Source organism: Heteronotia binoei, chromosome 16 (genome assembly GCF_032191835.1).
Source record: "Heteronotia binoei isolate CCM8104 ecotype False Entrance Well chromosome 16, APGP_CSIRO_Hbin_v1, whole genome shotgun sequence".
NCBI lineage: Eukaryota > Metazoa > Chordata > Lepidosauria > Squamata > Gekkonidae > Heteronotia > Heteronotia binoei.
This window is the reverse complement of record NC_083238.1, coordinates 46278548-46295787: the sequence shown is the minus strand read 5'-3', so window position 1 is coordinate 46295787 and position 17240 is coordinate 46278548. Positions and strand designations below refer to the sequence as shown.

General features: G+C 44.7%; 1 protein-coding gene across 1 annotated transcript in view; it reads left to right on the top strand.

Annotated features, from left to right (window-relative positions):
* The first annotated feature begins 6857 nt into the window (after positions 1 to 6857).
* The window catches only part of PARD3B (par-3 family cell polarity regulator beta), a 769788-nt gene continuing 759405 nt past the window's right edge, over positions 6858 to 17240 (top strand). The window contains exon 1 of the mRNA XM_060256951.1: positions 6858 to 6998. Within this exon, the coding sequence (XP_060112934.1) occupies positions 6879 to 6998 (120 nt within the window). The 5' untranslated portion in view covers positions 6858 to 6878. The remainder of the gene's footprint in view (positions 6999 to 17240) is intronic.

Below are 17240 nucleotides of genomic sequence, written 5' to 3'. Positions count from 1 at the left end.
TTGCCTTGAAAACCCCATGAGATCATCATAAGTTGGTTTGATGGCACTTTCTACCACTGCCATATTTTTCAACCTTTCAAACATTTTCACCCATGGGAAATGTAATGGTTTTCTTGGTGAATGGGCGCACTGAATGGAACGCTGCAAACGACAACATTCATGGTGAGTTCTCTACACATACAGACCCGTGCTGTGTTGCAAACCAGTGTTCACCTTGAAAACAGAGAAATTCTGCAGGAGTTGAAACCGGCTTGCCTCAGGGAAAAGGGCAGGAAAGCGTCTTGATTCAGAATATGTACAGTCCCTGCCTTTCTCTCAGGCACCCGAGGACCCCAGGTGACTAACAGTGGTGTTAAAAAAATAATTTAAGTAATGCAACAATTAAAATGAAACCATTTATGACCTGATCACCAGGGTATTCCCCCTTGGGGGGTGAGGCTGCATTTCAAAATCTCCCTGAAACAGCTATTGCTAGTTAAATATCAGGAGCCAATTTTCACACTTGGTCTTGCCATTTTAGCTGGAATGAAATTAACGAGGGGCTTCTCCCTACCCACATGAAAACTGGCAAAAAGGCTTGCCTGGACTTGGATTTCCTACTAATCCCTTTCCGCTCAGACATGAATCTTCAAGACGCATCATCCAGCTGGGCGGGAAGCAGGGTAGATAAAGCAGCTTTATGACCCCTGTAGCAAGGGCGTCCCACCTCTGTTATTTCCCAGGACCGAGTATGTGAATGCACGCTTTCAAAGTAAGTCTTAAATGTCATTCAGTGCAAACCTAAACAGAGGAACACTCTTGTAAATCTATTGAAGTCAATTGGCTTAAGGGGTAGAACTCTTGTTTATTATTTCACTGCGGAAGTTCAAGAGGGTGATTTTTCCAGCTCAGTGATGGACAGCTTCTATAATTTAGGATGTTCCATTCCCTGTGCACCCTAATAAAAAGATCTTTCAACAAAACCCCAAGGTGAGTTGATAGCGGGTCTATGTACTGAGTTTTTTTTGGGGGGTGGGACTACTACACATACTGATTCCTCACTAGCAGTCGCTCCACCCCTAGACTTCTGCTTTCCTCAGAGCAAATGATTGGTTACCTGCTAGTTGCTGCCAGAGGTGTAGGCTGTGTATGGAGGTTCAGGTAGACCATATGGATGCAGGGCATAGGTCCATTTGACCAGGGGTGGAATTCTAGCAGGAGCTCCTTTGCATATTAGGCCACACACCCCTGATGTAGCCAATCCTCCAAGAGCTTACAGTAGGTCTACTGGAATAAGAGCCCTGTACAGCTGCATTTTGACTCACGGCTCCCTCCCATTTCCCCTGCGGTGACTTGGTCTTGGGTTTTTTTTGAGATCCGGAAGCTGCAAGGGAAATTGGAGGAAGCTGCAAGTCAAAATGTGGCCATGCAGCGACTAGTGGGGAATTGGTCACTCGCTCAGAGGAAAGCAGAAGCCCGAAGACAGAGTGACCATTAGTGAGGAATCAGTATAAGAGTTACATCAATTAATATTCCTGTTTTCTGTGGCAAATCCAATGGTGTAATATAGAAACAGATGAAGTTGTCTTATAGTGACTCAGACTATCAGTCCATCTAGGTCAGTATTGTCTACTCAGACTGACAGTGGCTCTCCAGGGTCTCAGGCTAAGGTCCTTCACATCACCTGGTCCTTTCAACTTGATATGCCAGGGATTAAACCTGGGACCTTTATTTTGACTTGACTAGGATGTCCCGGACTAGCTTCATCTCATCAGATCTTGGAAGCTAAGCAGGATTGCCGTGGCAGGGTTGGTTCCAGATTCGGGGATAGGGGGCTGGGCAGAGTTCACTTCCTACCCACTTGACCCTGCGTCTCACTGCCAGCCTGGGCATCCTTCCCTGCCCTGCTTGCCAGCCCTCCCTCCACATGCTCACAGCTATCTGTATAGCCCGCAGCCCTTTCCCAGATGGCACTGGGCACAGTGTGTACAACTGGGAACATGAGTGGTGGAGAATTGAACAGTCAGGGAAAGAGCTGGGAGTTGTGGACCCACCAGAAGCCTTGGCCTTTGGCCCCAAGAGAGGGTATGCTGACTTGGATGGGAGACCAACAAAGAAGTCCAGGGGTGCTATGCAGAGGGAGGGCACAGCACACCACCTAGGCTTCCCAACCCCCCCCCCCGCCCTGGCGGGGGACCCCCGAATTTGCAGCCTCCTCCCCTGCTTTCCAAAAATCCAGAAGCGGGGTGGGAAGAACATGCGTGTAGGCATCATGTAGTTGTAGAGCTCCTGATCCGTTTGTAAAATGTGTGCCTTTAAGGCTGTGCAGGAAACAGGAAGGGCTTCATTGGAAAGGGTCAGTAATAGTTTCCATGGAGAACAGCCCCTCCCTTTCTTTTGCTTTCGTTTTCACAGCAAGTAGAGTTCTGCAAGAAGAAGATCTAGTAAGTATTTGTGTGTGTGCGAGAGGGAGGGGGCAGGGGATTCCCTGGTTTGGAGGCCCTCCCCCCCTTTAGAAAGTGTGTGGGGGGGGGAAGGAAATGTCTAATGGGCACTCTATTATTCCCTATGGAGAACGATTCCCATAGGGAATAATAAGGAATTGATCTGTGGGTATTGGGGGCTCTGGGGGGGGCTATTTTTTGAGGTAGAGGCACCAGATTTTTAGTATAGCATCTAGTGCCTCTCCCCAAAATACCCCCCAAGTTTCAAAACGATTGGATGAGAGGGTCCAATTCTATGAGCCCCAAAAGATGGTGCCCCTATCCTTATTTCCTATGGAAGAAAGGCATTTAAAAAGGTGTGCTGTCCCTTTAAATGTTATGACCAGAACTCCCTTGGAGTTCAATTATGCTTGTCACACCCTTGTTCCTGGCTCCACCCCCAATGTCTCCTGTCTCTGCCCCCAAAATCCCCAAATTTTTCTTGAATTGGGCTTGGCAACCCTAACACCACCTCTGTGCAGTGCCTAACAAATCAGAAGCAGGGATTTCTAGATCACCCAGTCTGAAGCAAGGAAGCCAGAAAGGACAGCAAGCCGGAATGACCCTACAGCCTCTCCTCCCCCAACTTGTGAACGTGTGGTAAGAAGCAAATTTCACTAATTTCAATGGCATTTACTTCCAACTAAATATGTCTAGGCTATGGGATTACATGGGTGCGGTCACACTCACCATTAAATCCATCAGCAACACACTTCTATTATAATCCTCACAACCAATTTCCAGATCAGACAACAGCCAGGCTCATGTTCTATCCCGTGTGAGTCCCGTTGCTGGTAGATCAGAGTGCTCTACCGGACCTTGTTTCATGAGACGTCAATCCGCATTAGCGCAGGTGCAGTGATGCCCGCTATCGCGCTTTGCTTTTAAAAAAAGAATTAATCAGCATTTCAGCCCATGCGCGTTTGCACTACTTTTTCAGCATGAGCACTAAGCGTGCAGAAAAAAACCCAGGAATTCAAATCAGTTCACATCTAGTTTCAAAAGTGAGTTTTGTTTCCGAACATAGGGGCGGGTAAACAATTTATCGAGCCAACATTCGCTCGCTCATTCACTGGCGCAGTGATATCACTTGCAGGGGGCTTTGGGTGGGAAGCGGTGGTGCGCTTCCGACTAGTCGCCAACAATGGAGCGTTTAAATTCCGCTCAGGAACCGTCAGAATAATTTTGTTCCGGATTTAAAGCAGTATCAAATTAGTCCGCGCCCCAGTCGTCTCAACGCGGGACTCGAACGAGCTAACCACCATTTGCAGACGCTGACTGCTTAAAATCCGACATGCTTCCGGACTCCACTCATGCCCGTAGCAGGATTTTCTGAATGTCTGACCTCACCCCATGTCGATTCTCATAGTCATCTCCTGCAGAACACACTCTGGATCGCTCTATTAAACAGCAGGATGGTGAACATTGCTTGTTGGGAAATTCCTGTAGATTTGGGGGTGGAGCCTGGAGAGGCTGGGGTTTCAGGAGGAAAGGGAACTCAGCAGGGCATAATGCCTGCAAGTCCACCCTCAAAGTACCCATTTTCTGCAGGGGAATTGACTTCTGTATTCTGAAGATCTGTTGTAATTCCAGGAGCTCTTCAGGCTCCACCTGGAAACTGGCAACCCTACCTTGCTTTTGAGTAAGCATGTCTAGGGCTGGGTTTATTAGCCCCATGAACAGAAACGCGTACTCTAAGCAAACATAAACAGGGTTGGGCTCTTCAGTCGCTTTTACGGAAATGCTCACTTTTGAATAAGCACACCTAGGACTGGGCTATTTAGTCCAATGCACTTACCTTTGAGTAAGCACACGCGGGACTGGGTTCTTTAGTCCGGTGCATGGAAACACCTTGTTTTTGATTCAGGTTGGTCTATGATATGAAATTGAATCAGGTGGTTAGCCGTGCTGGTCTGAAGCAACAGAACAAAGTTCGAGTCCAGAGGCAACAAACCAACAAAGTTTGTGTCCGGGAATAAGCTTCCCTGCGCATGCACACTTGGTCAGATACATTGAAACAGTTTTCCTCAAGCCTTACATACAGGCTGAGAAAAAGGATGAGGAGTTAGTTGCCAGGAAGGTCTAGTTAGGGTCCAGATGCATAAGTAACTGGGCAATCCTTGCTGTAACAGGGATTGGGCGATTCACAAACTGAATTATCACAAACAGATGAGAATGGATTGAAGTGGTTCTTATATATCAGGGGTGGCCAAACTTCCTTAATATAAGAGCCAAATGTCAGGTGTTTGAGAGCCACAAGACACGAACATCAGATGTTTGAGAGCCAAAAGGAAAGAAGGAAGAAATTGGATTTATATTCCACCCTAGCGGCCCTATACTCTGAACCTCAGAGTGGCTCACAATCTCCTTTACCTCCCCCCCAACAGACCCCCTGTGAGATGGGTGAAACTGAGAGAGCTCTTGCAGCAGCTGCCTTTTCAAGGACAACTCTTACAAGAGCTATGGCTGACCCAAGGCCATTCCAGCAGGTGCAAGTGGAGGAGTGGGGAATCAAACCGGGTTCTTCTAGATTAGAGTCTGCACACTTAACCACTACACCAAACAAGCAAGGAAAGGAGGGAGGCAAATAGATGGGGGAGAGAGAGGTGGAAAGAAAGCAACTTTAACTTTAAACACATTCTCCAAGCAGATAGCTGGCTTGGAGAAGTGATTTAAAGAGATAAATGTCTTCCCCTAGCTGGTCGATGGGGGCTTCGAGACCCACACAAAACGTGTGAAAGAGCCACATGTGGCTCCCGAGCCACAGTTTGGCCACCCCCTGTTATACATGTGAGGCTTGAAGACTGTCTCAATGTATCTGCCCAAGAGGGCTTGCGCATGAAAACTTGGGCGCAGAATCAAACTTCCTTGGTCTTAAAGGTGCCACCAGCCTCGCCTGCTGCTCTTGAGCCAGTCTGTGCTGAATCTCCTCCAGGAACACTGACTTTTGAGCAAGCGTGCTCACCACCGGCCTCTTCTAGCCCCGCGCTTCACCATTTAGTTTACTGGAGGCGAGGATAAGGAAGAGAGAAAACTCCACGGCGGGCGGGAGGCGAGCGAGGGGAGTGGCGGCCGTTGCCCTCTCCAGGCGTTCCTCGCGGGGCGGCGGCCCCTTTAAGAGCCGGGCTGGGCTCTCCTGGAGCGGCCGCGAGGAAACCAACCCCGCCGCCGGCCCTGTCCGGCCCTTCTGAGCACCTCCTTCCGTTCCTCTCCCCCCCCCCCCGCCGATTCCCCACAGCGCGGCAGCGGGAGCGCGCTCGCAAGGGCTGAGGAGAAGGCGAAGGAGCAGCAGAGGGGGCGCGGGGAACGAGGCGAAGCCGTCGCCTCGGGGGCGCGCACTGAGCGGCGGGGTTCTTCTCCCCTCCCCGGAGAGGCGCGAGGGCGCCAACTGCCCCTTCCCGCCCAGGCGCGCGGGCACCAACTGCCGCTCTCGCGCCCCCTCAGCGCGGCCTGTGCGGCTTTTTTCTCCTCCCCCCCCGCCTTTTCTTCCCCCCCTTCCTGCTTTTGCCGCCGCCTGAGGAGAAGGAGGAGGGTGGCGGCGACGGGCCCGCCCCCTTCTTTACCACCACCCTCCTCCTCCTCCTCAGGGGTCCTCCCCGCACGCTTTCTCCTTCCAGCCTCCCCCCCCCCGCCTAATAACGTGGGTTTACTTTGGGGTGTGTGTGTGAGAGGACTTCTTCCTTCTCCTATCTATGGCTTTCTCCTCCCTTGCCTCGAGTAGACCTGGCCGGCCTCCAGTCCCCTTCGTGGCTGCAGCTGGTCCCTGACCTTTGTTTTGTTTCTCTTAAGGAAGGCCATGCCTGCTGCCTGGGATTGCCCAGGCCTCCATTGCTGAACAGCCCCTCTGCCTCTTCCTTTTCTCTCTCTCTCTCCACCCTCTTTCCTCCCCCCCCCCTCCCCAACACCTGCTGCTGAGAGCAATCTCTGCCTCCCCCCCCCCCCTGCACTGAAGGTTTTGCTTTGGAGTTTTGCTCCTTTGGGTTGCAGGGTTTGTTTCCTCTCTGGTCCCATTGCCCTTAAAGCAGTTGACACCCCCCCCCCCCTTTCCAAAACCCTAACCCTGTAAGGTTTCGCTTTGGAGTTTTGCTCCTTTGGGTTGCAGAGTCCCATTGCTTGCAAAGCAATTGACCCTCCTTTTCCAAAACCCTGTAGGGTTTTGCTTTGGAGTTTTGCACCTTTTGGGTTGCAGGGTTTGTTTCCTCTCTGCCTGGTCCCATCGCCTGCTAAGCAACTGGCCTTCCCTTTTTCTAAAATCCTAAGTCCTGTACGGTTTTGCTTTGGAGTTTTGCTCCTTTTTGGTTGCAGTGTTTGTTTCCTCTCTGGTCCCATTGCCTGCAAAGCAGTTTACCCTTCCCCTTTCCAAAACCCTAAACAGGCCTTATCTTTTTTTTTTTTTAAATTACACATTTGGATGAGATGAAAGTGACAGTGTGTTTTGGCAAGACGGGGATAGTGGTTCCCTGTAAGGATGGACAGATCCGGGTCAGAGAGTTAACCCAGCAGGCTCTGCAGAGATACTTAAGAACCAAAGAGAAGGTAAGGCGTGACTTCACCTGCAATAGTGCAAGCAGCAGTCACCTGTGTGCAGGTGCTGTGTAGCGTTAGCCACTTCTGTGGTATTCATGAATATTTTGGAGGGGGTAACATATTGTATTTCACTGGCCTTTTTATGCAAAGGAGGGGGGTGATAGACAGCTGTCAAAAATGACATTGCACTGAATGACTAGGGGGATGGGGGTTGTGGTTTAGGCTGTCACTTTCCTCTGGAAAAATGTTTGCTCCATATGCACACTGAGTTAAGGGAGGAAAAAACTCCCTATAGCATCAATGTGTGGTTGGTCTAGCATTTTAAAGAGTGGGTGTGTTTTGCAAACAGCCATTTTGAACTTGGAACTGGTAGTACAATGTGATCCAGGTGTTGTGTGAAGTGTTTCTCAACAAATAACGAAGGCTAAAACAGCACTGCCAAATACTTTTGAATTCTATTAAAATTGGCAGGTTAAAGCTTGGACTCTGTTTTCTTTATCATTTTAAACGTCTTATTCTAATTTGAAATACTGTACTTCTAAGAGTTTGCTCTCCCACAAACTTGTACTTCTCTCCCAAAGACTTGAGTTCTTCTTTTTTTGCAAGCTAAAGATCAGAGGTGGCCAAAGTTCTTAAACTGAAGATCTCATTATGTATGAAAGACTCAAGGCCTATATCCATTAATATCACCCTCTTTTCCTGCCATTATGAGCCAGACCCTTCATTAGTTGCCAAAGGGAAAAGACTCACTCAGACTTCCTTTGGTGAAGGATCTGTACCTGGCCTGTAAAACGTAGAAACAAGTACCATGTGGTGTGAATACCTCACATTCCAAGTCTGTGCAGCATCTTCAGCTGCTGGAGGGCTTATGGAGTATGCAGATGAGATTGCTGAATCCTGCCAAGGAAGAGCATGAAGCGTTAATAGTATGGGTGGGGCTCACTATGGGGAGGTGGTTTTCAGGGGCATTCCTGTGGCAACTATGATATGTGCTCCAATCCCATTTTGCTTGTTCCTACCAATTCATCATCTTGGAGTCCATAAATAAATGTTATTTCTCTCACTGGTCCAACCTCCCAACCTGCATGTTGTATGATAATGTGAGAATGGTTAAGAACTTGAGAGCCTTGCTGGATCAGGCCAGTGATCTATCTAGTCCAGCATTCTGTTTAGCACAATGGCTAAAGAAGGTGTAGAGGCCAATGTTGCTGGTATTCTGAAGATTGCTGCTTCTCTATATGGAGGTTACCTTTACCCACCATGGCTTTCAGCCATTGGTGGGCCACCTCTCTATGAATCTGTCTAACCCCTTCTCGTATCTCAGGAGCACAGGTGGTCTAGAACTGCCTTCATCTTCTACCTGTTCTTGCTCTTGTATTTGGATGTGGTTTTCGAGTTGATGTTTGGTCACTTGCTGTACTTAATGGCCAAGTCATCAGCATTCAGTGAGTTCTGATCAGACACCTTCTTATTCTTAGTGGTTAATATTGGTGTTATGCATGACAGAGATGATCCCAGATGTTGGGAAGTTGCTGCCAATTAGAGTAGACTGTACTATCTGGGAAAACTGGGTTTAATCCCCACTCCTCCATTTGTAGCTGCTGGAATGGCCTTGGGTCAGCCATAGCTCTTGGAGAGCTGTCCTTGAAAGGGCAGCTTCTGGGAAAGCTCTCTCAGCCCCACCTACCTCACAGAGTGTCTGTTGTGGGGGAGGAAGGTAAAGGAGGTTGTAAGCCGCTCTGAGACTGAGTGAAAGGTGGGATATAAATGCAATATCATCATCTTCTAGGGTAGATGGATTTGGTGGTTGTTCCACATGTGCACATGGGAAGAGACCGTCTCTTCACATATGTCCCCAGAGAGTACTGCGATCTGGCTCTCAAAATCTGCTTGTAATCCCCGGGCCAAAGGAGGCCTGGTTGAAGTCAACCAGGGACAGGGCCTTCTCAATTACAGCCCCTTGCTGGTGGAACCAGTTATTGGAAGAGGTCAGGGCCCTGTGGGATATTGGACAGTTCTGCAGGGCCTGTAAGACAGTCCTCTACCGGTTGGCTTATAACTGACCGGCACCGAAATACTGAAGGAAGTTTATAGATAGCACACTGAAATGGACTGATGTATCGATATTAAAGTTTTAACTATGTAATTACTATTGTATTTTAATTCTGAATTTTATTGTTAGAATTTTTATGCTGTGAGCCGCCCTGAGCCCGCTTCGGCGGGGTAGGGTGGGATATAAATCAAATAAAATAAAAATTTTGTAGCCACAAAAAGAAGAATTTGTGGTGGAGACTGTATAGCCTGGTGTTGTAGTTCAGGATTGTTAAGTAATTCCCAGTGCAATCCTATGAAGAGCTACTCCAATTTAAATCCATCAGTGGATTCAGACTAGAACAATCCTTCATAGAGTTACCCAATTGTCAATAAAGAATTTATTATTTTGGTTTCATAAGCTGCCTTAAAGCTTTTTAATGAAAAGTGCAATCCATAACTTAAATAAATGAAGAGAAACAAGTTACTTCTTTGTTATGTGTGAGTAAGCTGTCAGATGATACATTGTAAATTGAATGAGAGATAAATTCAGACTCAAGGACTAGATAGTCTGTATGGCCCCTTCCAGATCTATGATTCTATGAAATGTAACCTGAAAACAAGTATTGTTGTGGGAAAAGCATTTTGCTGATTTAAAAAACAAATAAATGAGGATTGGGTGTTGTTTTTGTTCCCAGTTGGTTTTGCCTATACAGAATATTTTTTCTGCCTTTGCTTTCCTATATGAAATTTGCAAATGTTAGTTTCTTTCTCTTCAGTTTTCCTCTCAATAGGTAATCATTGTTTGGGGATGATTGCTAAACTGGTTCTATACTGAACTGTCCTGAACTGTGTAGAGGATGCAAAAGATTAAGTACTGTGGGAGTTGGTTGGTTGAACTCTTGCAGTGTGGTGAAAATTTGCTGCTTGAAGTGATCCTTAAAGTCTTCAGTTCCTAAATTAATGTTTTTGTAACGGTGATACAGCTAAACTGCTCCCAGCATATTGTTTAAAACATGTACGGTAAATAGGTAATGTAAATCACTTCAGGTACTCTACAAATGTTTTGGCTTTTTTATTGGTCTACTGAAAGCAGTAAACCCAAGACACCTGTTTGACCTATGTGATTTAGAAGCAGGATGATTGCAGGCACATCGCCCCCCCCCCCTTGATAATGCTTGTTCACAGGTTGCTTGAGTGTGACTTCATGCAGAAGATATTCTTTCAAGGGGGGCATTTGAGAGATAGCCCCAGGAAAAATGCTTAAGTTCTTTCTCTAAGAAATACTTTGCAGTTTTTACTAATTAATATGCATGAAAATTACCACACCAGCCTACTAATTGCATACAGAAAATCATGCTGCAGTGGTTATATTTCTTTTAATAGTTCTAGTTTTCGAGGGCTAAAACTTGGAAAGGGGATTGGCAGAACTTGTAGTTCTGCAATAAGCAAAGTGAAGGAAATTGTTTTGTTACTGGATGATTCTAGAATTAATGACTCTATAAAGCTCAGTAATACTTTTTGCTGACTGGAAGTTAATGTCTGCTTCTCAAGAATCCAGGATAAAGTCTAAGTGATGTGTGGAGCAAGATTCCTTTGGATAATTAAACTTAAGCAGCAGTTTCAGGGGAGGAATGATTAAGATTCAGATTTGTTTGCCTTTTGATAAATGTTTGAGTTATGGGTATGTAGCATCTGTATTATCAGGTTATTCATCTAAGACTAATTTGACAGTTCTGATTTCTTATGTAAAGCCTTTTTAGTTTGTTTCATGAGGAAGCAAGGGAGGTATGGAATCCAAAACAAACATTCCGCAAACAAAAAAACAATCAGATCAGACTTCACAGTGTAGATCTTCACACACAATCTTCACACACTGTTCTGACACAAATGAATCATACTTTTGATAGATACAAGGAGTGGAAATTTTAAAATGGAAAATATTTTTAAAACCCTATTTTATAAGGATTTTTTAAAATTAGCAGGTTGATGTTCAGCCAAATTGTAGACATGCTTACTCAGAAGTAAGTTTAATAACATCCCAAGGAACTGAGCTGAGAATTGCAATCTTGTCAGGACTGGGAGTTTCTTATAACTGTCCCCCTCCCAGCCAGTGTTTTCTCTAAGCTGAGCTAATGTGAGCTAGCTCACAGATTTTTAGTCTCCATCTCACATATTTTTGTCTTAGCTCTGGAAAAATGGCCTCAGAGCAAACTAATTTATGCAGTAGCTCACAACTTTAATACCAGTAACTCAGAATTAGACATTTTGCTTACAAGACTCCATAGCTTAGAGAGAGTAGTCCCAGCATTTTATTCCTGGCTTTTGTATCAGAGTTTAGTCAAGGATTAAGTAGTTCTCAGAGTATAAGGAATGGAAGCAACAGGTTCATTATGGCATCCAGCTCCTCTGTGTGGCAAGATAAGCTTTCAGTGTTGAACCAGAGTTTGGGCAATAGAGTGACATCCAAGAATTCATACGTTTTAAAGAGGTAATAATCACAAGTGGCATTTACCAGACACACTCAACATTTGTAACTCTGGAAAGGTGTTTTTTATTTGGAGTCATTTTATCAACTATAAAACATCCTTAAACTTGGTTTGTAGGCTACATATCGAATAATGCTTCACAAGATTCTTATTGCCATTTTCTGTTCCACTGGTTGGATCCAGCCAGCTTTTTCCACTGGTGAAAAATGGAGGAGGGAGTCCCCTTTGACCACCAAAATGTCTACACCAGCTTGGTGTGGTGGTTAAGTGTATGGACTCTTATTTGGGAGAACCAGGTTTGATTCCCCACTCCTCCACTTGCACCTGCTGGCATGGCCTTGGGTCATAGCTCTGGCAGAGGTTGTCCTTGAAAGGGCAGCTGCTGTGAGAGCCCTCTCCAGCCCCACACACCTCACAGGGTGTCTGTTGTGGGGGAGGAAGGTAAAGGAGATTGTGAGCCGCTCTGAGACTCTTCGGAGTGGAGGGCGGGATATAAATCCAATCTTCTTCTTATACTGGATGGAGATAATGGGACTTGCATAGACAAAAGTCAAGTGGGATGAAAGTTGTAATAAGGAAGGGGATTGGTTGAGATTGAGCAAAAAAAAAAAGTTGGAGGGATCCAACCCTATGAGTTTAGGATCTGATTGTTCATTTCAGAAGAACTGATGGCTTTTTTTACAATTTAACTTCAGGAAGATTATCTGTATTGCTAAAATCTTCTACTTAATAGGAGAGTAAGAGTGAGAGGGCAGATTTTCGGCAGAGGAAAAAACGTGATCAAGGTGTACACACACACATGTTTGTCTGTGTGTATGTTTATATGTTGAACTCTAATTCAGCAGTCCCCAATCTTTTTTGCACCAGGAACTGGTATTGTGGAAGACAATTTTTCCACAGACCAGGGCGGGGGGGATGGTTTTGGGATGATACAATTGTGCATTTTATTTCTATTAGTTTGGTGTGATGGTTAAGTGTGCAGACTCATATCAGGGAGAACCGGGTTTGATTCCCCACTCCTCCACTTGCAGCTGCTGGAATGGCCTTGGGTCAGCCATAGCTCTCACAGAGTTGTCCTTGAAAGGGCAGCTTCTGGGAAAGCTCTCTCAGCCCCATCCACCTCAAAGGGTGTTTGTTGTGGGGGAGGAAGGTAAAGGAGATTGTGAGCCACTCAGACTTTGAAATTTGGAGTGGAGAGCAGGATATAAATCCAATGTCTTTTTCTTCTTCTTTTTACAATATTGTAATATATAATGAAGTAATTATACAACTCACAGCCTGGTTGCTAACAGACCACGGACCAGTACTGGTCTACGGACTGGGGGTTGGGGACCCCAGCTCTAATTCATCTTAAGTGTAAGGCATGCATACTGAAAATAAGGAGTATTAATATGCAAATTAAATGTTATTAAAATCCATGTGGTCTAAATGTAGCATAAGCAAAAAGCACATGAATATTGCCATGTGTTCCTCCATGGCTACCAGCCCAACAAATGATAAAATAAGTAAGGTGCAAAAAAGTACGACTAAAGTAAGTATGGTGCAAAAAAACCCCAATGTTCTTGACACTCTTATTTGCTTGTGTGTGCGTGTACAGGCCAGATTTACAGCTACCAGAATAATGTCAGAAGTATTTTCTAAAGATTTTAAATGTTTTAGGTATAAATGAGAATAGTTTGTATTTTGTTTTTGTATATCTGTAAACTGAAATAACTTTTTTAAAAAGTATTTTTAAAAAAATTGTTAGTAACCTTTTTACCTAGTCAAAATATTACCTAGACTTCAAGTACTGAAGGCATTCTTCTGTTTGCATATGAGGCTACTTCAGGAAGCACAGCTCCTGAAAAGCCCTCCCCAAAATGATTGGACCCTCCAGAGATACATCCCCTGTAATGCTTAGAGGCTGCCACTGAAAGAAAATATAATTTCCTCATGAGCACACAGAAGAAGTTTTCTACTCATTTTGTTCAGTCGCACAGTCTTTGTGACCCCGTGGACAGTCATGCCAGGCCCTCCTGTCTTCCACCATCCTCCAAAGTCTTCTCAAATTCGTGTTTGTTACATTAGTAACAAACTGATTCTACTCATACCTAGGGTACATTTATCCCAGACAATAACTTGTATTCATGAACTATTCTGTTAACTTCATTTATACCCTACTTTTTTCCTCGGTTGAGAACAAAAGTAGCCTATAGCATCCTCACTTTTTCTACTGTATCCTCAGAACACTCCTCTGAAGCAGACTAGGCTGAGAGTGTGTGGTTGGCCCTAAGTCATCCAGCAAACTTCGATGACAGAGTGGGCATTTGAATTTGGTTCTCCCAGATTGGAGTCTGCCATGCTGACCTCTTCATTGCACACACTTGGTTGTAAGGAGCATTAGAAAGCAGTTGATCTCTGCCTCCTGTGACTTGTCCTTTTGGTAGGTTTTGGCTAATACTTTGAAATCTAAAAGAACATTTCATTGTCTTTGCTCAGGCAGTAGTACCCAGGGCTTTTTTTGAGCAGGAATGCACAGGAATGCAGTTCCGGCTGACTTGTCATCGGGGTGTGGACTAATATGCAAATAAGTTCTTGTTGGGCTTTTTCTACAAAAAAGCCCTGTGTGAAACAATGGTGATGTCAGGGTGTGTGGCCTAATATGCAAATGAGTTCTGGTAATGCAAATGCTGGGCTTCTGGTAGTATACCCATTTTTAGGACATGATACTGCTAAGTTCAGATGAACTTAATACACCTGAAAAACCAATTCAATCATTTTTTATGAGCTACAGTTTAGCATGACTTCTGAATATAACAAAACAAAAGAATATTTGGCATCAGTGTAAAAGACAGACCTTTACACTGTTGGTATGGGAAGGCTGGGAGGGTATTATCAGAAGGCACAGATCATAGCTCAGGGAAGGGCTGATGGAAACATTATAGGAAAAGCAGTTTATAAGTGTAGTGGAAGACCTACTTGTATGCTATTCTGTGTAGCAAAAGCTTATAAAGAATGGCTTTCGTGAGCTGCAACTTAAAACAGAAGCAGAGTGTAAAAATTCCACTGCAGTTGTGGATCAGCATTGTCTGTGAAATTTAGGCTGCTTGAGACTTCTTGCAATGGATTCAAAATGCATCAAAGATATAAGGTGTATGAGTAGAAATCGTGTTCTTGATGGTGCTTCTGATTGTATTTTTGCTTTTTAATACTACTTTTAAATTCTACTGTAATGTGTCTTGATGAGGCAGGCTACAAATATTGTAAGTAAATTTCTTACTGCATGCAGAGTTTTTATTTCACATTTTGTTTATGAAATCCTCAAGCCTTGCAGAATGGCACTGTTGCAGTATTTCAGCCCTGAACCTATCTGTTTAGAAATGAACCTTTTAAAACAATGACACTTAACTTCCAACTAAGAGTTGCCATTGATTACTGATCACCACCATGCTTGGATTTATGAAACAGTTCAGTCTAATGGGGTAAACCTTTGTGGAGATGTATCTTTCTCATGACTGACTCGTTTCCTCTTTAAACTCCTTATCTCTAATATGCTGATTTGTAAATAGAAACTTGGATTCATGATTTAATTTTTTTCTGTAAAAGAGTAAGGGCAACTATACAACCTGTAATCCAGTTAGGGAGATGTCACACATCCTGCATGGTTAATGCTTCATGGATGTAGTTTGTAACTGATTTTGTAAGCATTTAAAGAAAACTAAGATCATTAACGGTAGCTAACATGGATTAAAAAAAAAATTCCAAAACAGCCTAGGTTTCTTTCTTTCTCTCTCTCTCTCTTTCTTTTTTTTTGGGGGGGGGGGCAGAGCAACTAGTTTGTCAGTGGGGATGCAAAACAGGCAGGTGGCAGGCAGGCAGGCTCCTACCAATGTTCCCTCTAAGCTATGGAGTATTGTGAGCAAAAATTCTACCTTCTGAGCTACTAGCATTAAGTTGTGAACGACTGCATGAATTAGCTTGCTGTTGGCCATTCTTCCTGAGCGAAGACAAAAATGCGTGAGCCAGAGGCTAAAAAACCTGTGAGTTGGTTCACAGTAACTCAGCTTAGACAGAACACTGCTCCTAACTCTTTCTGAAGTACAGTGTTATTCGGCGTATTAAATTGTGACTGTATTCCAAGATTGCAGAACTGTGATTTGTTTAGTCAATGGGTTGGATCCTGTTGATGGAAGGGATTTCTGTTGGCAGAGCAGGACTTCCCTCCTGCAGCCCAAAATACCCTTGGGGAACCTCCAAGAACAGAATGAGGGAGGTGCTCCACAGGTGAGGGAAGTGAAAATGTCATGAGTGGAAATATTCTGTGGATCCAACCCCATGGTTTGTTGAAACAACAGGGGTATTTTTTTTTGCATAGACCCCAATTAGTGCATGAAGTATTTGTAAAGCTCAATGAGTCTACCTCTTCCTGCCTTCCTTGCCTGCAAACAAAATGTCCTGATGCAGTCCTGAGCTCCTTTGAACTCATGAGCATGACTTATATGGAATCAGACCATTGGTCCATCAAGGTCAGTATTGTGTACTCAGGCTGGCGATGGCTCTTCAGAGTCTCAGGCAGAGGTCTTTCAGATCTCCAGCTGCCTGATACTTTTAAATGGAGATGCCAGAGACTGAACCTGGGACCTTCAGCATGCCAAATAGAGGCTCTTCCTCCAAGCCACGGCCTCTCTCCAGCCCTCTTTCACTCTTGCAGTTGCAAGAAATGGAAGAAGTACCAGGAGGAGAAAGAAGCACAGAACAAACTGAGCCCTTGCCCTTGGCTAAGGACTGTTAGTCTCCCTCTCTCTTCCTCTTTCACTTTATCTGCTGATGATGTGAGAAGTTGACTCAATGTGACTTTATCTGCTTAATTAAAACCTTGGACTTTGAGGCTTGTGCATTAAAACAGACATTTTATACTCCTTGCCGATTGTTGATCATCTTTCCCTTCCCTGTTCCTCCACTTCTGTCTGTCCCTCACAGCCATTATGATGCAATGATTAAGGTGTTGGACTAGATATGTGGTGACTCATGTTCAAGTCACCGCTTGCCAGAAAACTCACTGGGTCATCTCTGGCCAGTCATTCTTTCTCAGCTTCACTAGAATTGGTGTGAGAATAAAATGGAAGATGGGAGAATTGGGTACACTCCTGAGCTCCATGGTGGAAGAACAGGATAAAAAATTAAACTTTACTCACTCTCTTACACCTTTTCCTCCATTCCACTGCCTTTTAAACCTTCTAGAGAGAAACTGAAGTGTCTACATTGGGTTCCTTCTTCTGAGTCATCCCTTAGCAAGGAGAAGTGTGGCGAGATCGCAAAAGGAGGGAGTGTGATTACAGGTTGCTTGTCATTCATTGCCTTAGGTCTGACAAAGTAAGCCTGATCACACACAGGAGCTAAGCTGGGAAGTGGCACTCTGTCTTAAATAGTAAATAGAAAGCCCTTTCTGGATGGACTGGATGGTTACATAATTTTTTTTTGACTGTTCAGTTGCAGCTGATTTACAGTGACCCTGTAGTGTTTTCAAGGCAAGAGACTTCAGAAGTGGTTTGCCATTGCCTGTCTCTGCATAGCAACCAGTGTTCCCTCTAAGCTGTTTTTTAGCCTCTGGCTCACACATTTTTGTCGTAGCTTGGGAAAAATGGCCACAGAGCAAACTAATTTATGCAGTAGCTCACAGCTTTAATGCTAGGAGCTCACAATTTTTGCTCACAAGACTTCACAACTTAGAGGGAACTTTGATAGCAGCCCT